Raw genomic sequence first — 18,142 nt, 5'->3', positions numbered from 1 at the left:
AAATGCTGTGCAGTGATGATGAAACCTCTTGACTGTACTACAGCGCATGCAGTGGCATCTCTGCTCACATCACATTTGCATCTGTATAATTATTAATATGCTATTAACCCATTCAGGCCTGACGTCAAATTTAAAAAAAAAAGTTTTCTAAATCATGACAATTTTCGGAAAGATTTGAGGCACATTTTAACGATTTTTCAAAAATAGCTATGAGCTTGTAGATCTGCTATTTTTCAATAGCTAAATTATAACATAATGTTTAAAACGCTAACGCTAACGTGACATGGATGCGTTCCAGGTCTCAATGGGTTAATAATGACTCAAACTTGATTTCCGTGTGGGAATGTCACCTGCAGTAATCACAAAGAGCAACATTTATGCAACCTGAGGCCTATTGTTCGCATTTGCACAGAGCAATTTCACATGCAGCTGCACTGTGTACGAAGAGAGTTACAGTATGGATATTAGTTTGAGGGGTTTTGTTTCAGTGCAGCTACGATGCTCCAGCCTCCACAGATTCTATCATCAACAACAGTGTCTGCTTCGGAGGGCTCCAAGCGTGGGCGGACAAAATAGCACCAGGCTGTGCCCAGGCCTTGCTTAGCATTCCCCACTCCGACTAGCTTATTAGATAAAGGAGAGAGTAATGGTGCACATCCACATTAAGAGCAAAGCAGAGAGTGGACATAGCTCATGTGCAGTGGGGTGGGGTGGGGAATGGGGATGGGTTAGAGAGAGAAAACCCCACTTGAAATGTCTGAAAAGTAGAAACATTGATCTCTTTAAAATGCTATAAATCCTCTGCCATTACTTTCCAGGGCAGCCCAAATGGATTGGTTTGGAGTTCTAAATCGAAGAGTACCTAAAATGCAGAAACCTTTCCGAACTTAAGGTCGGCACACCGAGTCCGATCTTCGTTTATCGGACAATCCATTTTTATCGCCTCTGAAATAGAACTGGGTTCGATGACACACCATCGCTGGCCCTCGACGGAAAGGCAATTTCAGTGTACTGTAGGTGTAAAGAGGTTATAGAGATGTGGGACGGCAGTGGCTCAAGGCTAGAGTGTCCGTTAGAGCAGCCGGATGGGAACCCAGAGTAAAGGTGGTTGCACACTGGACGCGTTTTTTTCGGAAAACCGATGGAGAAACGCCGCTAAAAATCTGCGCTCGGTGTGTGGGGACCTTTAGGCCTCACTCAGACCTTTACTGCATTTCTGTATGCTTGTTGGATGAATGTTGTGTAGTGTCATGGCCGCCCCAATGCATTTCCAATGGAAGTCACATGGTTTGTAGTCCACATTTTGGACTACAAGCTGTTGTATGGCTTTCGGCTGTGTTTCGACTGCGCCCCTCCCCCTCATACAACACAAATGTTGTGTCAAACCATGTGACTCCCATTGGAAATGCATTGGGGCGGCCATGACACTACACAACATTCATCCAACAAGCATACAGCAATGCAGTAAAGGTGTGAGTGAGGCCTTGGTGTCGAAGTGTCCATAAGAAAGACGCTGAACCCCTAATTGCTCCAGATGTGCAGGTTGGCGCCTTGCATGGTTTCCTCAGCCATCTGTGAGTGAATGGTATATCAAGAAGGTTTTCATGATCACAAATTAATGTAAAAGTATATTGCTGTTGCAGACCAGAAAATACATCACACTGTAGGCCTATATTGAACCTGAACACTCCGGGCAATGCAAGCACCCACAGAGATTAAAATAGGGTGCATTTTGCATCCCAAAACGCAGTTTATAGTTAAGGGACGCAATCAATATTGAAGTGGGACTCATAAAATGTCCCTGGGACTCCTCTAAAATACCATCCCTGCATCCCGGGACTCATTACATTGAAAACCTAATTACATCACTGCACCCATGTATTGGCAGTAATTCATGGTGCTACAGTAGGTGCATGGTCTTAATTCAATGGGTTCGCACTCTCAGGAAATGTGTAGTTGGGTGGCAGGTGGTGAGGCCATGATAAAAGCTATGTTTATATGTCAGTCGTTCTTCGATTTAAAAAGAATAGCAGACCTACAAGATCGTAGCGCGCCACTCGGTGGCGCGCTATGAGCTTGTAGATCTGCTATTTTTCAATAGCTAAAGCATAACATAATGCTAACACCAACAGGGGTTCCCGCCCAAAATGGGTTAATTCAATGGGTTCGCACTCTCAGGAAATGTGTAGTTGGGTGGCAGGTGGTGAGGCCATGATATTTATAGGGATACTTTCTATACGCAGCCATGCATGTCTAAACACGGTAAACATAGACACTGAATTAACATCTTATTTCCCAACAGAGACAAATTACACTTCAGGGTTCCGGTTAGGGAAGCAGGTTTTTAATCCACAAGCATGGTATTTATTAACCACACTCACAGGTTCTCCATAAATCCTGGCATTAAACTCACAGAGATTCAACTGGGTGAATCTTGTGTTAAATCTTGCACAGAGCTATAATAACAGGCTTGCAACAGCCTTACAATCTCGCTTGGTGCAAAAGAAAGAATGGCCAACACATGCAATTACCTTAATGTAATGTATTGCAGCAGTCCCATAGAGTGGACGCATTCTAGCCAACAGGCTTCTTCAGCATTGCCAAAAACAGAGCACCCATCAGGATCATTACAAGATCTACTGTACCTTTTATTGTGAGTTTATTGCTTTGGCCCAATCTCAGGGTTGATGCCATTTAATTGATTGATATGTAGTGTAAGCAATGCAAAAGTCCAACTTTTATTTTATTTCTCTCTCAAAAGGTTGACTGGCCTCGATACATTTTTATATATATATTTTTTTTATCCCACGATTTTGTAACCCATTTTTCACCCCTGTGTCAATTATCTAATGTGATCTTGGGCTCTACACACCCTCCGCCAACCTAGTCCCCATATATGGGGGACATGGGGAGAGCAACGGACTTGAACTCATGCTTCCTTCATGCCTGAGTGTCCAAGTTGCTCCTTTACACCTGACAGGGGGGAGTTTCCCTGGTTGGACGTAGCGCGTGGAAGGAACACGTTATTCCAACCAGTTTCCCCTCCATCAGGCGCCCCGGCAGGGGGAGGCAGTTTAGAGACCAGGATTACTGCATGTTTTTTTGTGAGGGTACCTACCCTAGGGGACACGGGGAGAACATGCAAACTCGCCAACCTCGCCTCGGGTATGGGCACTGATGACGCGGAGGAGGAAACACGCTGCCAGCACCCACAGCGTCCCGAGCGGGAATCGAACCCAGGACCTTCTAGCTGTGAGGCGACAGCACTACCAACTGTGCCACCGTGCCCCCCATTTACATCATTTTTGTGCAGTGGTTAAGCTACGACAGCACAGAGATGAGATCCCCTTAAAGTGGAGCACTGGAGCACATTTTAATTTCCCTGAGTGGCTTCCCATCCCCAGCTGTTCACAAATACACATTTAGGCGGTACTAACCGCTCCAACAGGTGACTTTGTGTGTATGTTTATTATTATTCCACCCCCAGTGGCAGCATGTGGATTCTATACATCTTCATGATAAAAAGGCACCACTCACTTCACATGGGTGTGATGGGTTTTCGAGCGGTGCTAACCACTCCAACATGTGGCTTTGTGTGTACGTATGTGTCTGGCCACCCCGCGTTCTCTGAATTCCCATAGACGCCAACATGTAGCTTTGTTGTGTGTATTTTGATCTTGATTTTTGAGGGGCGCAGCCCCTCCAACGTCTGGCTTTCAGAAATTATGTCATGTCTATGGACTTGTAATGTAATGTTTGAAAATAATAATACAAAAATCACACCCGTGTGAACTGAGTGGTGTAAGGTCTGTCTGACGTAATGAAATCATGTCTGACGTAATGAAATCACACCCGGGTGTGATTTCATTACCTGGCTTTGTTTGTGCAGAAAAAATGAGCACGGTTGCTATGTTCACCCTGTTCACCCGGGTGTGATTTCATTACGTCATTACAACAGGGTGAACATAGCAACCATGCTCATTTTTTCTGCACAAAAAAGCCAGTTGTAGGAGTGGTTTACACCACTCAAAATAAACAGGGCCCCACTAGTGATGTCATATGGCAGCCACAGTCGGCACCCCTCACTTCACGAGTGTTATTACCTAATCACTCCTAGTTTCATGCAACAGCTATTTTTGAGGGGCGCTAGCCACTCCTATGCCCAGCTTTGTGTGTCTGTGTGTACCAAATTTGAAATGATTTGATTGGCCGAGCACGGAATGTGATGTATGATGATGTATGACGATGAGAACGCCCATCACAAGTGTGATTTTTAACATCATGTCGAATTAATTTCAAGAGGAATATTATCAACTTGTGTCAAATAGAGATTGTACTAAGGTTTTACTACACGTCACTCTCAAGCCACTTTGTTAACCCATTTTGGGCGGGAACCCCTTTTGGTGTTAGCATTATGTTATGCTTTAGCTATTGAAAAATCACACCCCTGTGAACTGAGTGGTGCAACACATTTATTGTTATAGTTACTGTACATTAGAACCAGGAAAGCATCTGTGTCATAAGTACTCTCCGCATGAATTCAGTCTCAACAGTGTCATTTGAAGGTATGTGATGTCAGTGACGTCACATACTAACCATAGCAACCATGCTCGTTTTTTTGGTTGCTAACCATAGCAACCATGCTCGTTTTTTTGGTACGAACAAACACGGGTACACGGGTACAAAGCCAGTTGTTGGAGTGGTTTTCACCACTCAAAAATAGCAGATCTACAAGCTCATAGCGCGCCACCGGCGCGCTACGAGCTTGTAGGTCTGCTATTTTAAAAAAATCGAAGAACGACTGACATAGAAACATAGCTTTTTCAGAAAACTGTAGAAGGCATACTGGATGTAGAAGACATTTTTAGAATCTGATCTCAGGTCAAAATGGGTTGAGGCACAAAAGGAACTTGTCACACAACATGAACTGCTTGCTTGTCATCCTGAAAGCTCACGATGGCTAACAGCACCCTCACACACACGGCCAGCTATTATAAAGTGCAAGTACCAGTATAGTCCGGCAGCCGATAGGCTTCATTTGTTTATAGTGGGAAATTTGGTATATAGTCTTTTATTGGCCTAAAATATTGTCTATACATACATTCATGAATCCACTTGCTGACCGGCTGTTAGTATTGGGCAATTTCATTTTCCATTAACATCCTATGGCAAGCAAAATTGTCAACATTTTAAAACTTTCCTTATGCTTTAAGTAGCATGTGACATGTCAAACTAGGGGGTTTTCATGATTCTGAATCCATTCCAAGCATTAGTTTTGAACAAAAAACACTCCTTGGGATAAAATAGGCCATAGACATCATGACAAATGTGATGAGGTCAGCACAATTTGGGCAAGTGGCTATGGCTGTTTAGCAAAAGGAAAGTTTGACATTTTTGCCTGCCATAGGATGTTAATGGTAGGGTCACAAGAAACCCCTATAAAAACAATTGCCCAATACTAACAGCCGGTCAGCAAGTGGATTCATGAATATATGTAGATAGACAATATTTTGGGCCAATACAAAAAAAGACTATAGTATATACCAAATCTCCCACCCGCCCACCTCGACTGCCGGACTAGTACCCCGCCTCCCCTACACCCTATGCTGGACAAGGTATAGGACCACAAATAAAAACACAGAAGTCATTGCATAATTAAGCAATATTACGCGAGAGGGTGTGCGTCACTTTTGCGCTGCTTACAGAACTCGCCTTCGGCTCGTTCTTGCAGCAACACAGGCATGTATCATTAATGACAGTAACGCACACCCTCGAGTGTAATATTGTGATTATACAACAGTTACCCTTTGAACTAAGATTTTTGACAGATGAAGCCACTACGACCACAAATGTCCCAATAAACTAGCTAGCCTAGCCACCGGGTCTGCAGCGCTCCGGGAGAACAACACAGCTGAATTCTTTGTTTTAATTAGGTGTTAAATGATGCTGGTTTGAAGCACGGCTAGAAGGTTTCAACCAATCAGATTCTGATTCCTCGAAACGACCTGTTGTATAAACATCTTGGGGCATCACTTATGACTCAGTCTCCTCCATCCTACTTACTGCAGGCTTTTCTCTGTCACTCCTTGCTCTTCCCGTTGCCTATCTTTCTTTCTCTCTGCTCGTCTCTGTATTTTTCTGTTAGTCTCTCTCCAATCAGTATTTTGCTGGTCAGCCGTGACATCCGTAAGTGACGAGTGTGTGATCTTGGTCAGATGTTTCAACCCTCAGAGAGCTGTGCAGCAGCAGTGTGTCACACACTCATCAGACATAGTGTGTGATTCTGTGTGGATTTAGCCTTTAAGAGCTGTAGCTCTTTCACCCCCTTAAAAGTGCACCCCTGTTCATTGTTGATGAGAGTGATCGTAGATTCATTGACCCTGATGGAAAGGTCAGTCCGTTCATACTTAACCTTTTTAAGGTAGGGACTCGGGAGCTGTCATAGGTGTCATAAACCAGCACAAGGCTCCAAGACAAATTGAAACCGCAGTGTCAGGGTGTAGGGCAGAGAAGAGATAAGGGGAGAGATGGCGTGAGAGAGAGCATGAATCACACACTGCTGAGATGATTGTCTCTGATTGCTTTCAACAGAGGTCTCAAGTTGTCTCACGCAAGGAGTTATGCATCAGGCCGATAATAGCATTCCCCTGGTCAAGAGTTCTCTGTACCACGGCCGCTCCCCCCCTCTAAAAACAAAGGCTTCCCTGACCTCAGGGAGCTGCCTTCTCAGTCTGACAGATTGGAAAGTCTATTTCCCAGTAGTATTTTCAGCCCGTGCAAAACCTTAGCATGATCAGAGGATCGGACTCACTTGGCATTGTGAGGCATAGACGAGCCCCATTTTAAATTTGTGCCAGAGCAGCACTCAGCAGAATGTCAATGCCATTTGATTTAGAATGGGATTTCCCTATCGAGGTTACATCGCCCCCTTGGTAGTGAACAGGTCAGCGATACGCACCTCTGGAGGGGAAGAGACACTGGATTGGAGATGTAAATCACTTTGAATATCACACAATCACAATGTATCAAATTGCCTCTACTGTCTGCTGTCACAGGTTACCTTAAACTAGATATTGGCCGCCTCTGTCCTGTCTGATTCACTTGATATACAGCGTCCCTGTGAATGACCGAATTAAATTACTAAACCGTATCGTGAATCACAACCTCATTTAGGGAATATCGCCCATGCATGAAGAACCAGGAAGGATATTATAAACACAACGTAGGAAGTACAGAAGAGAGGGTTAGTGACAGACTATACTCAGTAGTAATATCATAAGCTCTGGGACCTGATGCATAGTGTGTGGCGTCATTACCATATATTTTGTTTTCCGGTTTCATTCCCAAATCCCCATGCCATAAATTCAGCACCGGGCAGCAGAGGCTGAAATTGAATCTTGCATGATTCGTGACCTGTCTGGGGCTGAGGGGAGGGGAAACGTACGTACAAAGGCAGGCGACAAAGCTTTTCAGGGAAGAAGGGCTCACACTAATGCACTCCAACACATGCCAGGCCTTGCGTTTCCCTTTTTAGACACCTCTGTCTCACACCACTCAGTAACTTACATTATGTTTATGATTCATCAGACATAGAATACGAACCCGGCCCTGCCCTGCCATGCATGCACTGCCCAGTGATGGGAGTAGGAGGATACTGGAGACTCGACATAAATTACCAGCGATTGGATTTCATTGGGGTTGACCCGTCTAATGGCGGACTAAGTCAGAGAGGAGAGGGAACAAGGGGGCGGGGGGACGTTTTACATTAGGTTTTTCATTACTACTATGGATAGTCTTCTTTACACTATTACGCTGTCTGCCCCAGCTCTATAATATGTCTGCTCTCAGGTAACACGCCTGAGTGTGGTGTGAATGACACTGAGGTTTGTGGGGGAATAGTGGCCGATACGTGACTCATATCCATTCCCTTTCAGTTCTGTTTTAACATCCATATTTATTTATCCCTGATGGTCTGGTGTTTATGCAAAGTCTAGGCAAGGAAGAAGAAGCCTTGGCACTAACACAGTCACTCGGACAGCAAGAGAAAGCAAATGTTTGTATAAAAATGTTATTTCTTTTTTTCCCTGTGCGATAAATAGGGATAAACAGCACGACTGTCTCTCAGATAATGTGTCCTGTCATATACAACTCCCTCTCAGATAATGTGTCCTGTCATATGCCAGCGGATTACTTGGCCTGGCTTGACATGTTCCAGCTGTACATTGTGTGCTAAGAAACAAGCATGATCAAAACCAATGCAACTCAGTTTAGCTCCTCCACATAAAGATATGCTTGCATCAGTCTAAAGTTTAGACTCTAAACTAATGTTCCCTAACACAGATACTGCGTGTTGGCTAGCCTGTTGTTGAGATATACATCACACCTGACTGCTTAAACCCCCACTCCTCGCCTTCCATCTTTTTACCCCACTAACAATTCCGATAAAACAATCCCCCAGAGACTGCAGCTCTCTCTCTCTGCACCTGATTCACCCCTGACTACTGTTGCCAGAGAGAAGGATGAAAAACAGAAACGCTGCGTGGGAAAAAACTGAAGTGAATGCATTACATATCTGTTCCAATATTCAGGCCGATACACGAATGACAGGAGTTTAGCATGAGTGGAAGTACGGGCACACATGCCAGAAGTGAGACGAGCCGGAAACACAGACAGTGTGATGTTCCGCATGTGAAATCCCAAACAGGAAGTGCGAGTGTGGGGGAGGCGGTGTGATCGCACCTCCTGACTCAGTTCCTTACCTTGGCAGCCACTGAAGAGCCGGGCTTCTCCAGGAGATCCCACAGCTTCTTCCTCTTGTCGGGGCAGCACGTGTTGTCGAACTCGATCTCACCCTCTCTATCCGCCATGGTCTCCGCCTCCCTCCTCAGCTCCTCGTTCATCTGCTCCTTCTTCTGGTGGTACCGTGCCTGGCAGCAGGACTCCAGGTAGATCTCATCAACCCCCCAGTAGTCCAACTCCTGGCCAAAGGACAGGGCACACATTTCCTCCATCATGTGCAATTTGCCAGTGCGGTAGAAGTTCAGGATAGAGGTGAAGGCTCCCGGGTGTCGGTCGAAGAAGAACTCGTTCTCGCTCAGGCTGTAATCGTCGCACACCTCCATCAGGGAGTCGTGGGTGTTGCAGTCCCGCAGCTTGCCCAAGCGGGTCCGCGGGAGACGGTCCAAGGTCCGCCACAACACCTCATGGTTCAGACCTCCCACGTTGATGCGGACTCTCCTGGAGAGGCCTTTGGTGCGGATGATGTCGCTGGGATCGGGCGGCTCGGATGGAGTGGTCCGGAAATCAGTGGCCTCGAGCCCAGCCGGTCCAAGCTTCTCAGCCATGGTATCAGAGACGACTGGACTGGACGCAATCCAGGAAGATGTTAGGATATATCAAATAGAAAGAAAAGGCTAAATAAATGTTGGATCCTCCTTAGACAAGTCCCTCCATGGCTGAAAACAGAGGAGAGAGGATTTGTAAAGGTGAAGAGCATCCATGTCTATAAACTCTCCACTGTATTCAGGGAGCAATAGGACATGCCCTGATCCTTCACGTTAACCACTTCCTATGTTATACTGTGTTGCAAAATGGTGTTGGGTGAAAATGTCAGATCTACAAGTCCACCGTGCTCTACTATTTGTTTTTTTATTGTGAAAGTCCAAAATAGGGATGCCAAATTTGAAAGAGATAAGACCCAGAGACAGTAGAGCTGCCTGCTGCATGACATTGATTTCCTTTCGTTAGATTTAGAAGGTGTCGGAGACAGAATCAATATTTTTCTTTTACAATCAATATATGGATGCTTTGACCGGTATTCTACGAGTCCATAAATGTTGGAAATGAAGTCCTGTTTAAGCACTACCGTCTAGGTAACCGAGCAGTCAAAATGGGACCCAACCGATGGAATATTTTATAAAAATGGAATGAATTAAACATTTAATCCCATTATTAAGTGTTTAGCAGTACTTTGTGAGTGATCATCTCCCTGCCACCATCAATCACTAATGTGATTATGTGACACTCAATTCTAGGATTTCCATGGAAGCTCCATTAAACATACATCCAAACACTGGCTGAATACGTAGCACAACTTTAATTCTATATTCTATATACTTGTGTAAATTTGCCTTAATAAGTGAGCGACTGAGGCATGCAGCCATTTTTCATTAAGAGTTATTCAGCAGAAGAAAGTGACATATGCTGCTGTAAATGTTGCTGAATGAATGCAACAGTTATCAAATAGAGATTTGGCACCTGATTATTTTTAATAGGCTTGCCACGGATGACAGTTTCACCAGCCAGCCAGATGGCAAAATATTAAAGTTTTAGACTTGCAGGGAAGACTAATATAAAATAAATTATATTAAAAGGTTACGAATTTTCCATCAAAACTTATATAGTCTAGACTACTTCTATGGTTTGTTTGGGATATTTGAGACATCTTACACATTGCAGCAATTTCTTCTCCAGTATCGATGGATACTCAGCAATGTGAAACACACTGACTGACTCCACAGTCCACACTACACATTATAAAGACTGAAATCATTTTCGATACGTACAAAAGTATAGTGTCCAATCTGAACAAACGTATGGGCTATATGGAACATGATGAGAATGTCTTACCTTGCCGAAACAAACCACCTTTTGCATGCAAACTCCTCGTTCCTCTTGGGGTTTAGGGGAAGAAAAAACAATCCGGGATCCCCTCTAGGCTCTAGTCAAGCGGCCACGCTTCCGAGCACTCCGTGGAAGCTGCGCTGAAAAAGAGGCTGTGTGTACAACATTGTGTTGGAAAGGAATCAGGAAAAAAAAGGTTTCTCCTCTCTACAAAATGCTCAGGACTAGTCAGGACAGTGCGAATTCATCTCCACAGAAGACTCTCGGAAAGAGTGTTGCCTCCATCAAAGCTCTGATGCCGGCTGCGACGCGTGCGGGGCGGGGGGGGGAGAAAAGACGGAATCTCGGTCTGTAACTGTATATCTGCAGAGTGCAGATATAGTACAGTAGCGCGCGTAAAGGTAACGGCACGGAACGGGATAGACGGCAGGCAGGCGTACAGTGGAGAGCGAACTGCAGAGTGTCCCACTGAATACTACAGCTGGGGCAGAGCAGGGGTGCTGAGCGGTGAGAGGAGAGCCGCACGCATCGGCTGCTGCCTGATCTGATGCACCACAGCCTAGAGGTGAAAACCTCACCGAATGGGTCTGGATGCAGGACTGCATCTGGGAATAAAACCCGCATCAACTGGTCTTGCTGTCGGCTGTCTGTACGTCCCGACTTCAAATCTCTGCTAAATGGTAGGGTTTGGTCGATATATATATGGCAGACTGCCCCACACTCAACCAGTGTGAGGGAATGCTATTTTGGCGACACAAACAAGCTTGATTGGCAATTTAATTGGCACCACGTGGTGGATTACGGAGAACTACCCCTTAAAAGAGTATTTAGTACCGGTACTTCAATAAAGTTATGTTAGACCATGTGATCCAACGAGTCACGACACTTGCTAAAAAAAAAAGAAGACATCCTATTATTCCTATACTGAATATATTGCTGGTTATTATTATTATTATTATTATTATTATTATTATTATTATTATTATTATTATTATTATTACGGTTCTGTCCTACACCTGTAAAGATTTTTCTGTCCAACACTTTTGGTCCAAAAAATGCTCCCTAGAACTAGTGGATGAACCCTAACCATTTGACCTTTATTTAGGGCCCCCTCTCATGCCAAAATGTACACTTTGCACACATTCCACCAGTTTAAATGCATTTTATACAGTAGCTGCCTTACTGTCTTTAGCTGTTTACAAATGTATACAATGTGTCTGTGAATAATATAGCCTACATAAAATAAAATACATGAAATATAAACAAAAGTACAAAACAATCATGTATTTTAATTATTATAATTTATGTATGTTTTGGCCCCTATGTAGTGAGAGTGTCTAGACTTGCACTGGTTTCCAAACAGGAAATATAGGACCCATTTGCATGTGGGTCATGGACCAGAATTAAATAAAAACAAACAAATCTAAGAATTTCCATGATTGAAAAAATGATGAAGTAGACCTAGTGAAAATAGCCAATCTACAACCTCGCAACAAGGCGCGAAGCGACACGTTGTGCAATTGTAGATCTGCTATTTTCACTAGTTTGTGTCCTGGGCAATTAACATCTAATCTCTCTTTTGGGTCTCGACCTGAAAAGTTTGGGATTCGGGAACCACTAGAAATGTAAATGTATATTTGGTTCAAACCACATTCCTTGGTTGTCAGATATGCAGCACAGACTCTAGCTTGCACTGGCATGGCTGTTTATGTTCTTGTTTATCTCAATTATCTGTATCCACTTACGTGTAACTGCCCAACACTGCCGTCATGAGTACGTGAATGACATATCACCAAATATATTACACTATATTGGCAGTAGCTCTTGATCACATGCACAGAGAGGGGGTGGAGACTGGAGAGAGAGGGAAAGGGATGGAGAGAGAGGGAGAGAGAGAGAGAGAGAGACAGAGAGAGAGAGAGAGAAAGGGAAAGACAGAGAGACGGTATACTCTCACCCCATTACAATTCAAACAGCTGAAACCTCAAGGTGACCAAAGCCAATAAACCAAACACCCGACCATTTGAGATGCTCCATTTGACCTTTGTATGAGATCAGGGCAGGCCAATACGTAATCTGATCCACTGAAAGTGAGACAATGGCCGATACCATTCTTCTTGAATGACCACACGAGCAAGGAGTCAGCTTGACCATGATGAAAGATATGTTTCCACACACTTTTCACCAGTTATTTCAAAGTATACAATAATAAAATAATAAAAATGTGCAAATATGACCCTAGAAATATAATTTAAATATTGGCTATTTAGAAAGAAAATCGAAATGGTGTGTGTGTGTGTGTGTGTGTGTGTGTGTGTGTGTGTGTGTGTGTGTGCGTGCGTGTGTGTGTGCCATGCCCGTGTGTGCCATGCCCGCATGTGTGTGTGCCTTGAATTGAATTGTGTGTGCGTGTGTGCGTGTGTGTGTGTGTGTGTGTGTGTGTGTGTGTGTGTGTGTGAGCATGTGTGGCCATGTGTGTGTGTGTGTGTGCGTGTGCGTGCGTGCGTGCGTGCGTGCGTGCGTGCGTGCGTGCGTGCGTGCGTGCGTGCGTGCGTGCATGCATATGTGTCGGTGTGTGACGCTGTGTGTGTGTGTGAGTGTGCGTGCGTGTGTGCGTGCATGCGTGCGCGTGTGCGTCGGTGTGTGTGTGTGTGTGCATGTGTGTGTGTGTGTGTGTTTGTGTGTGTCGGCGCTGACCACCGGATGCAGTGTGTGGTGCGACGGGAGTCGGACGCGTGTCACATGGTGGGGTCGGAGCCAATTGAAAGACGTATGTGTGAACTTACTAAGTAGTAGCACAGTGACGTGTGTGTAGTAATGTAGCCAATCAGAGGGCTGAGAAGTGCGCTGTTCGCACCAACTTCTTAAATGTACTCTAGAGAGGATACCATACTGTATATGGCACTCATCTTTCATACAATACGTAAAGTGTACATATTCAGCATAAAGACTTTAAGTATACTGTGTCTTCCGTTGCAGATTCCAGTCCAATGCCTGCCTTGTGATGTCAGCTGTTTTGTGGATAGTGTGTCCAATTCACCCCTACTTTCACTTCTTCACGTGATGGCTGATGGAGCCATAACATTAAGAAATTAAATTGAACGTTAAAAAAGAAAAAGAAAATCGTTACTAATTTCCATCTAAGCTTTTGTCTTAGCTTCACTGAGCCACTAAAGAGCAGGGAGTGTAGCTCCGGAGTTACAGGTTTTCATCCCCTGCTCTAACACTTAGTAAACTAATACTTTATTGACCGGGGTCGGCTCTGTACGTGGTCCGCTCCCCCCCCCCCCCCCCTCACTGAAAATAGCCAATCTACAAGCTCAGCTATTTTCTACAACTCCTCCCAGTATAGTGAATGAATTGCATTTTTATAGCGCTTTTCCCATAGAGTATATAAAAGGACAGAGACTGATCTGGCGCGAAGCTCCGCCCCCCCCGCTATTCATGTCAGTGGAAGTTGCTCAGTGGCGTTTTGAAGCACCCGGAAGGACCGTCTACTTCCGCCTTTTTTCGATTTGGGCACCAACATTTGGTGCCCAAAATGCTGAAGTGCAAACGCGCTCAACGTTAAAGCCCAGCTGCACGGGGTTTCCTCGTCATACTTCCACGGGTCCGCCTGCAGTCCCTCCTCTTACCGCTAGGGCCCAGTGCTTCAACGTTGGAAAGCCTCACTGGCCCCTTGGCTTTTCCAAGTGCTCAAAGCGCTTTACAATGGTTCATTCATTCATACATTGGGAGGTGAAGCGGCGAACAGTCGACGCCAGCGTCTTCACTTCCCACATTCACACACACCAATGGTGGCAAGCTTACACCGACCGACTCATTGGAGGCAATGTAGGGTTCAGTGTCTTTTTTTTTCTTTTATGTTTTTTTTGTGGCTTTCGAGGGACAGACAGTAGGCTGACATGAAATGGGGAGAGAGATGGGGGGATGACATGCAGTAAAGGCCGTCGGGATCGGGAGTCGAACCCGCGGCACACTGCCAGACTGGATTACCAGCCAAGGTGCCTGGACCGCTGAGCCACGGCCCAGGCCAGGGTTCAGTGTCTTGCCCAAGGACACTTCGACATGTGGACAGGAGTAGCCGGGATTCGAACCGCCGACCCAGGGATCATTGGACGACCTGCTCTATACCTCCTGAGCCACAGCCGCCCTGGATAGTGCATGCTGGGGTTCAGCTGGTTAATAGATTACCAAAATTACTACCAAAAAGATATGAAATGATAGTTCCACTGGGACTTTCTAATGGTGGGGTGTTGACTGCTGGCAGCCGTCCTGTGAACGAGGGAAGCTCCCTGTTTCCCACTCTGTGTTTTGGTCTATTTGGGCCCAGATAAACTCATGTCTCCTCAGCTGTGAATTCTACCAAACCATCTGGAGCCACCATGTTTGGCTGCCAAGTTCAATCCATGTTTGACATGGTGAGCTCTTTCAGCAGCACGCCGGCAATTAAGCTTGCACTGATAGGTATACGTGTCCGTATAACCAACCCCTATATGGCTGATGCAGCAGCCAACCAGTCTATATCTATATATACAGTATATATATGGTATCATATCTATCTATTTCTATCTAAATTATATCTCTGTGTGTGTGTGCGTGCGTGCGTGCGTGCGTGCGTGCGTGCGTGTGTGCGCGACTGCGCGTGCGTGCGTGCGTGCGTGCGTGTGTGCGCGACTGCGCGTGCGTGCGTGTGTGTGGAATATATAGGAGATAAATGTGTATAGGAAAGGCTCAACTTTATTCACCTTGTGTCCGGACGTAATCAGAATCCATCTCTCCTATTAACTCTCTTTATAAAATGAGCTCTCCGACTCTCCGCTCTTTGCTCTTGAATGAATAAAGAGGGATATTAAATTATGCATTTCTTATTATCCCTCAGATCGTCACCTACAGCAATGCGGTGCTCTCTCGCTCCACCTCTCTCTCATCTCATGTCCCACCTCCCTCCCTCCCTCTCTCCGTCTTTACAATTAACAGTGCATATGAACAGTGTTCAGTACACAAATGATATTTACCCCCATACAGCTTATGTGGCGGATGGATTTTTTCCCCTTACCCAAGCATTTTTCTGAAACTTGATTATACACTGCATGTGTGTAATTGATTTCCTTGCCATGTTCCTTCCTTCCAATGACAAGGGATCAATAACCCTGCATTGACTAAGCAGAACCACTGCGGGCCCGACGTACAATAAACGTTAGCTGTGTGCAGCCGTGATTGTGCACATCATTCCAAACAAAGAGCACGATGAAGGGAACACACACAGGAGATAATTTACCAGGCATTGATTACATCTAAATTCAAATCTCTCAGCACTTCTGCTGTCATGTATTAAAAGATGCACGAGGGCAGTTGGCATTGATAATACAAACGTGATAGCTGCAGTCCAATCTGTTACTGTACCTGCAGCGCACAGACCTTTGGACTAATAACTGGTTGGCCGCTCCGCAGGGACGCGTTTGATGTCATAGTACAATGCTTTGTCAATGTCAAAGTGTCATCATGCAATGACACAGTGTGCAATGGCTTCTGCTACTGTAGGTGATGGCTCAGGGGTAGAGTGGCTGGATGGTAACCGTAAGGTTGCCAGTTCGAACCCGGGCTCCCCCAGAGTTGGTGTCGAAGTGTCCTTGAGCAAGTCACTGAACCCCTAATTGCTCCCGATGTGCTGGTTGGTGCCTTGCATGGTTTCCGCTGCCATCGGTGTATGAATGTGTGTGTGAATAGGTGAATGTAATGCACAATCTCTGTAAAGCGCCTTGGATAAAGGTGCTATATAAATGCACCATTTACCATTTACTTGTGGACAAATGCAATGGCTTCGCATGTTTGTTGTTCCCCATGCATGTCCTGGCCTGAGAGACTGGAAACTACTCCCCATCCAGCAACGTGGGGGCGGATTCTAACCCCAGATACCTTTAATTACTGTGTGTGTGTGTGTGTGTGTGTGTGTGTGGGGGGGCATATTTAATTCCTGAGCATCATGTGGGCACGTGGGCTCATGTGGGCTGTCGCCATAGCAACCAAACTGTAGCATCAAGCACAAAGTGACACTTCTTGCACGTGTAGCCAAGACTCTGTCAGTCTGGGGAGTTGGCAGCTCTAGCCTTTGCAGGCAGGACTTTTTGCTTCTTCTTTTTTTTACCACAGAATAATTAAATCAACTGATTGGTCACTTTAACCTTTGTTGATCCTCAGATTTCAACCTCAAGGGTGGTGATAATAGACGCTGAAGGCTGTGGTGCAGCCGTGCAGGCAAAGTTCACAGTTGCTGGAAGAGTACATATCAAATGTAACAGAATATTTAAGAGGACAAGTCAGAGAGAGAGGGAAGGCAGGCAGAGACGGCGTGTTGACAGGTTTGTATGCTATTTGCGGGCCGGGGCACCGCTGCAGATATATCTGTGGCGTATGTACACGTCTGCATGAAGGACATGTTGACAGACAAGGAGATCACCACCATACTGTCATCTCTCTCCTCTAGCTCTCGCTCTCTCTCTCTCTGTCTTTGAGCTGGTGTGTGTGTGTGTGCGTGCGTGCGTGCGTGCGTGCGTGCGTGCGTGCGTGCGTGCGTGCGTGCGTGCGTGCGTGCGTGCGTGCGTGCGTGCGTGCGTGCGCGTGCGTGCGTGTGTATGGGCAGACCTGATAAAAGCAATAACAGATGATGGACTATAGTGGCATCCTCCTTCCTGAGTCTTCTCCGCCTGCTGTATTTCCGCTTTCCTATTTGTCGTAAAGTGTGCCCACTCAATCACCACCACCCCCCCTCTCCCCCCCACCCCCCCGCCAGTTCAGGACAAAACACAGTGGGCCCACTCTTGCATCCACATAGTCCCCACGTTCTGACGCTGTCAGCACATAACAAAGACACACGCATCCTCCACATACCACGCTTCACAACACATGACTGGAGAAGCCATGGTGGAGATGTGGCTTCCAGGGAACCCCTGTGAGTGGAGTACACACGCCTTTACAGTAGTCACAGCATCTTTGTAAACAACACAAAGGTTAAAGTCATTTAGAGCTATAGCACGTAATCTCAATGCATATATTGTGTTCTTATGGATAATGAATGCGTTGCAAAGCTAACACCAACGCCTTGCATGCAAAGTGGACCCGTGTTGTGGCATTACGTCTGGTGAGTGCAGCAGTTATGGTGAGGAGAGAGAGAGAGAGAGAGAGAGAGAGAGAGAGAGAGGGTCAGAGAGCAGAATAAAGAGAGCGTGAGGGAAAATGATGGAGAGAAACAGATGGGGGCGGTAGAGGGAGAGAGAGAGTGTGTGTGTGTGTGTGTGTGTGTGTGTGTGTGTGTGTGTGTGTGTGTGTGTGTGTGTGTGTGTGTGTGTGTGTGTGAGAGAGAGAGAGAGAGAGAGTGTGTGAGTGAGTGAGAGAGAGAGATGGCTATAATTTACTGTGAGGCGCTGCAGGAGGGGAGGGGAGAGTCGGTTGGAACCCGTCAGTTAAATTACAATAATAAGCATTCAATCGATGCGGGACACGTTTCTATTAATAGAGA

The 18,142-nt window shown here is 45.7% G+C and overlaps 1 protein-coding gene across 2 annotated transcripts in view; it reads right to left on the bottom strand.

Annotated features, from left to right (window-relative positions):
- The window catches only part of kcnb2b (potassium voltage-gated channel subfamily B member 2b), a gene marked incomplete at its 3' end in the record, with an annotated part of 164,534 nt that extends 153,394 nt beyond the window's left edge, over positions 1–11,140 (bottom strand). The window contains exons 1-2 of one of the 2 annotated variants that reach the window (XM_079489117.1): positions 10,630–11,140; positions 8,760–9,455 (exon numbers count right to left, since the gene is read on the bottom strand). In XM_079489117.1, coding sequence (XP_079345243.1) covers positions 8,760–9,344 — 585 coding nt within the window. In that variant the 5' untranslated portion in view covers positions 9,345–9,455; positions 10,630–11,140. The remainder of the gene's footprint in view (positions 1–8,759; positions 9,456–10,629) is intronic. The other variant, XM_079489118.1, reaches the window with a different exon arrangement.
- Between the last annotated feature and the right edge of the window lie 7,002 nt (positions 11,141–18,142).

The sequence above is a fragment of the Electrona antarctica genome (genome assembly GCF_951216825.1).
Source record: "Electrona antarctica genome assembly, chromosome: 20".
Lineage (NCBI taxonomy): Eukaryota > Metazoa > Chordata > Actinopteri > Myctophiformes > Myctophidae > Electrona > Electrona antarctica.
Note: the sequence above shows the minus strand (reverse complement) of the source record. Positions and strands in the feature narration are given on the sequence as shown.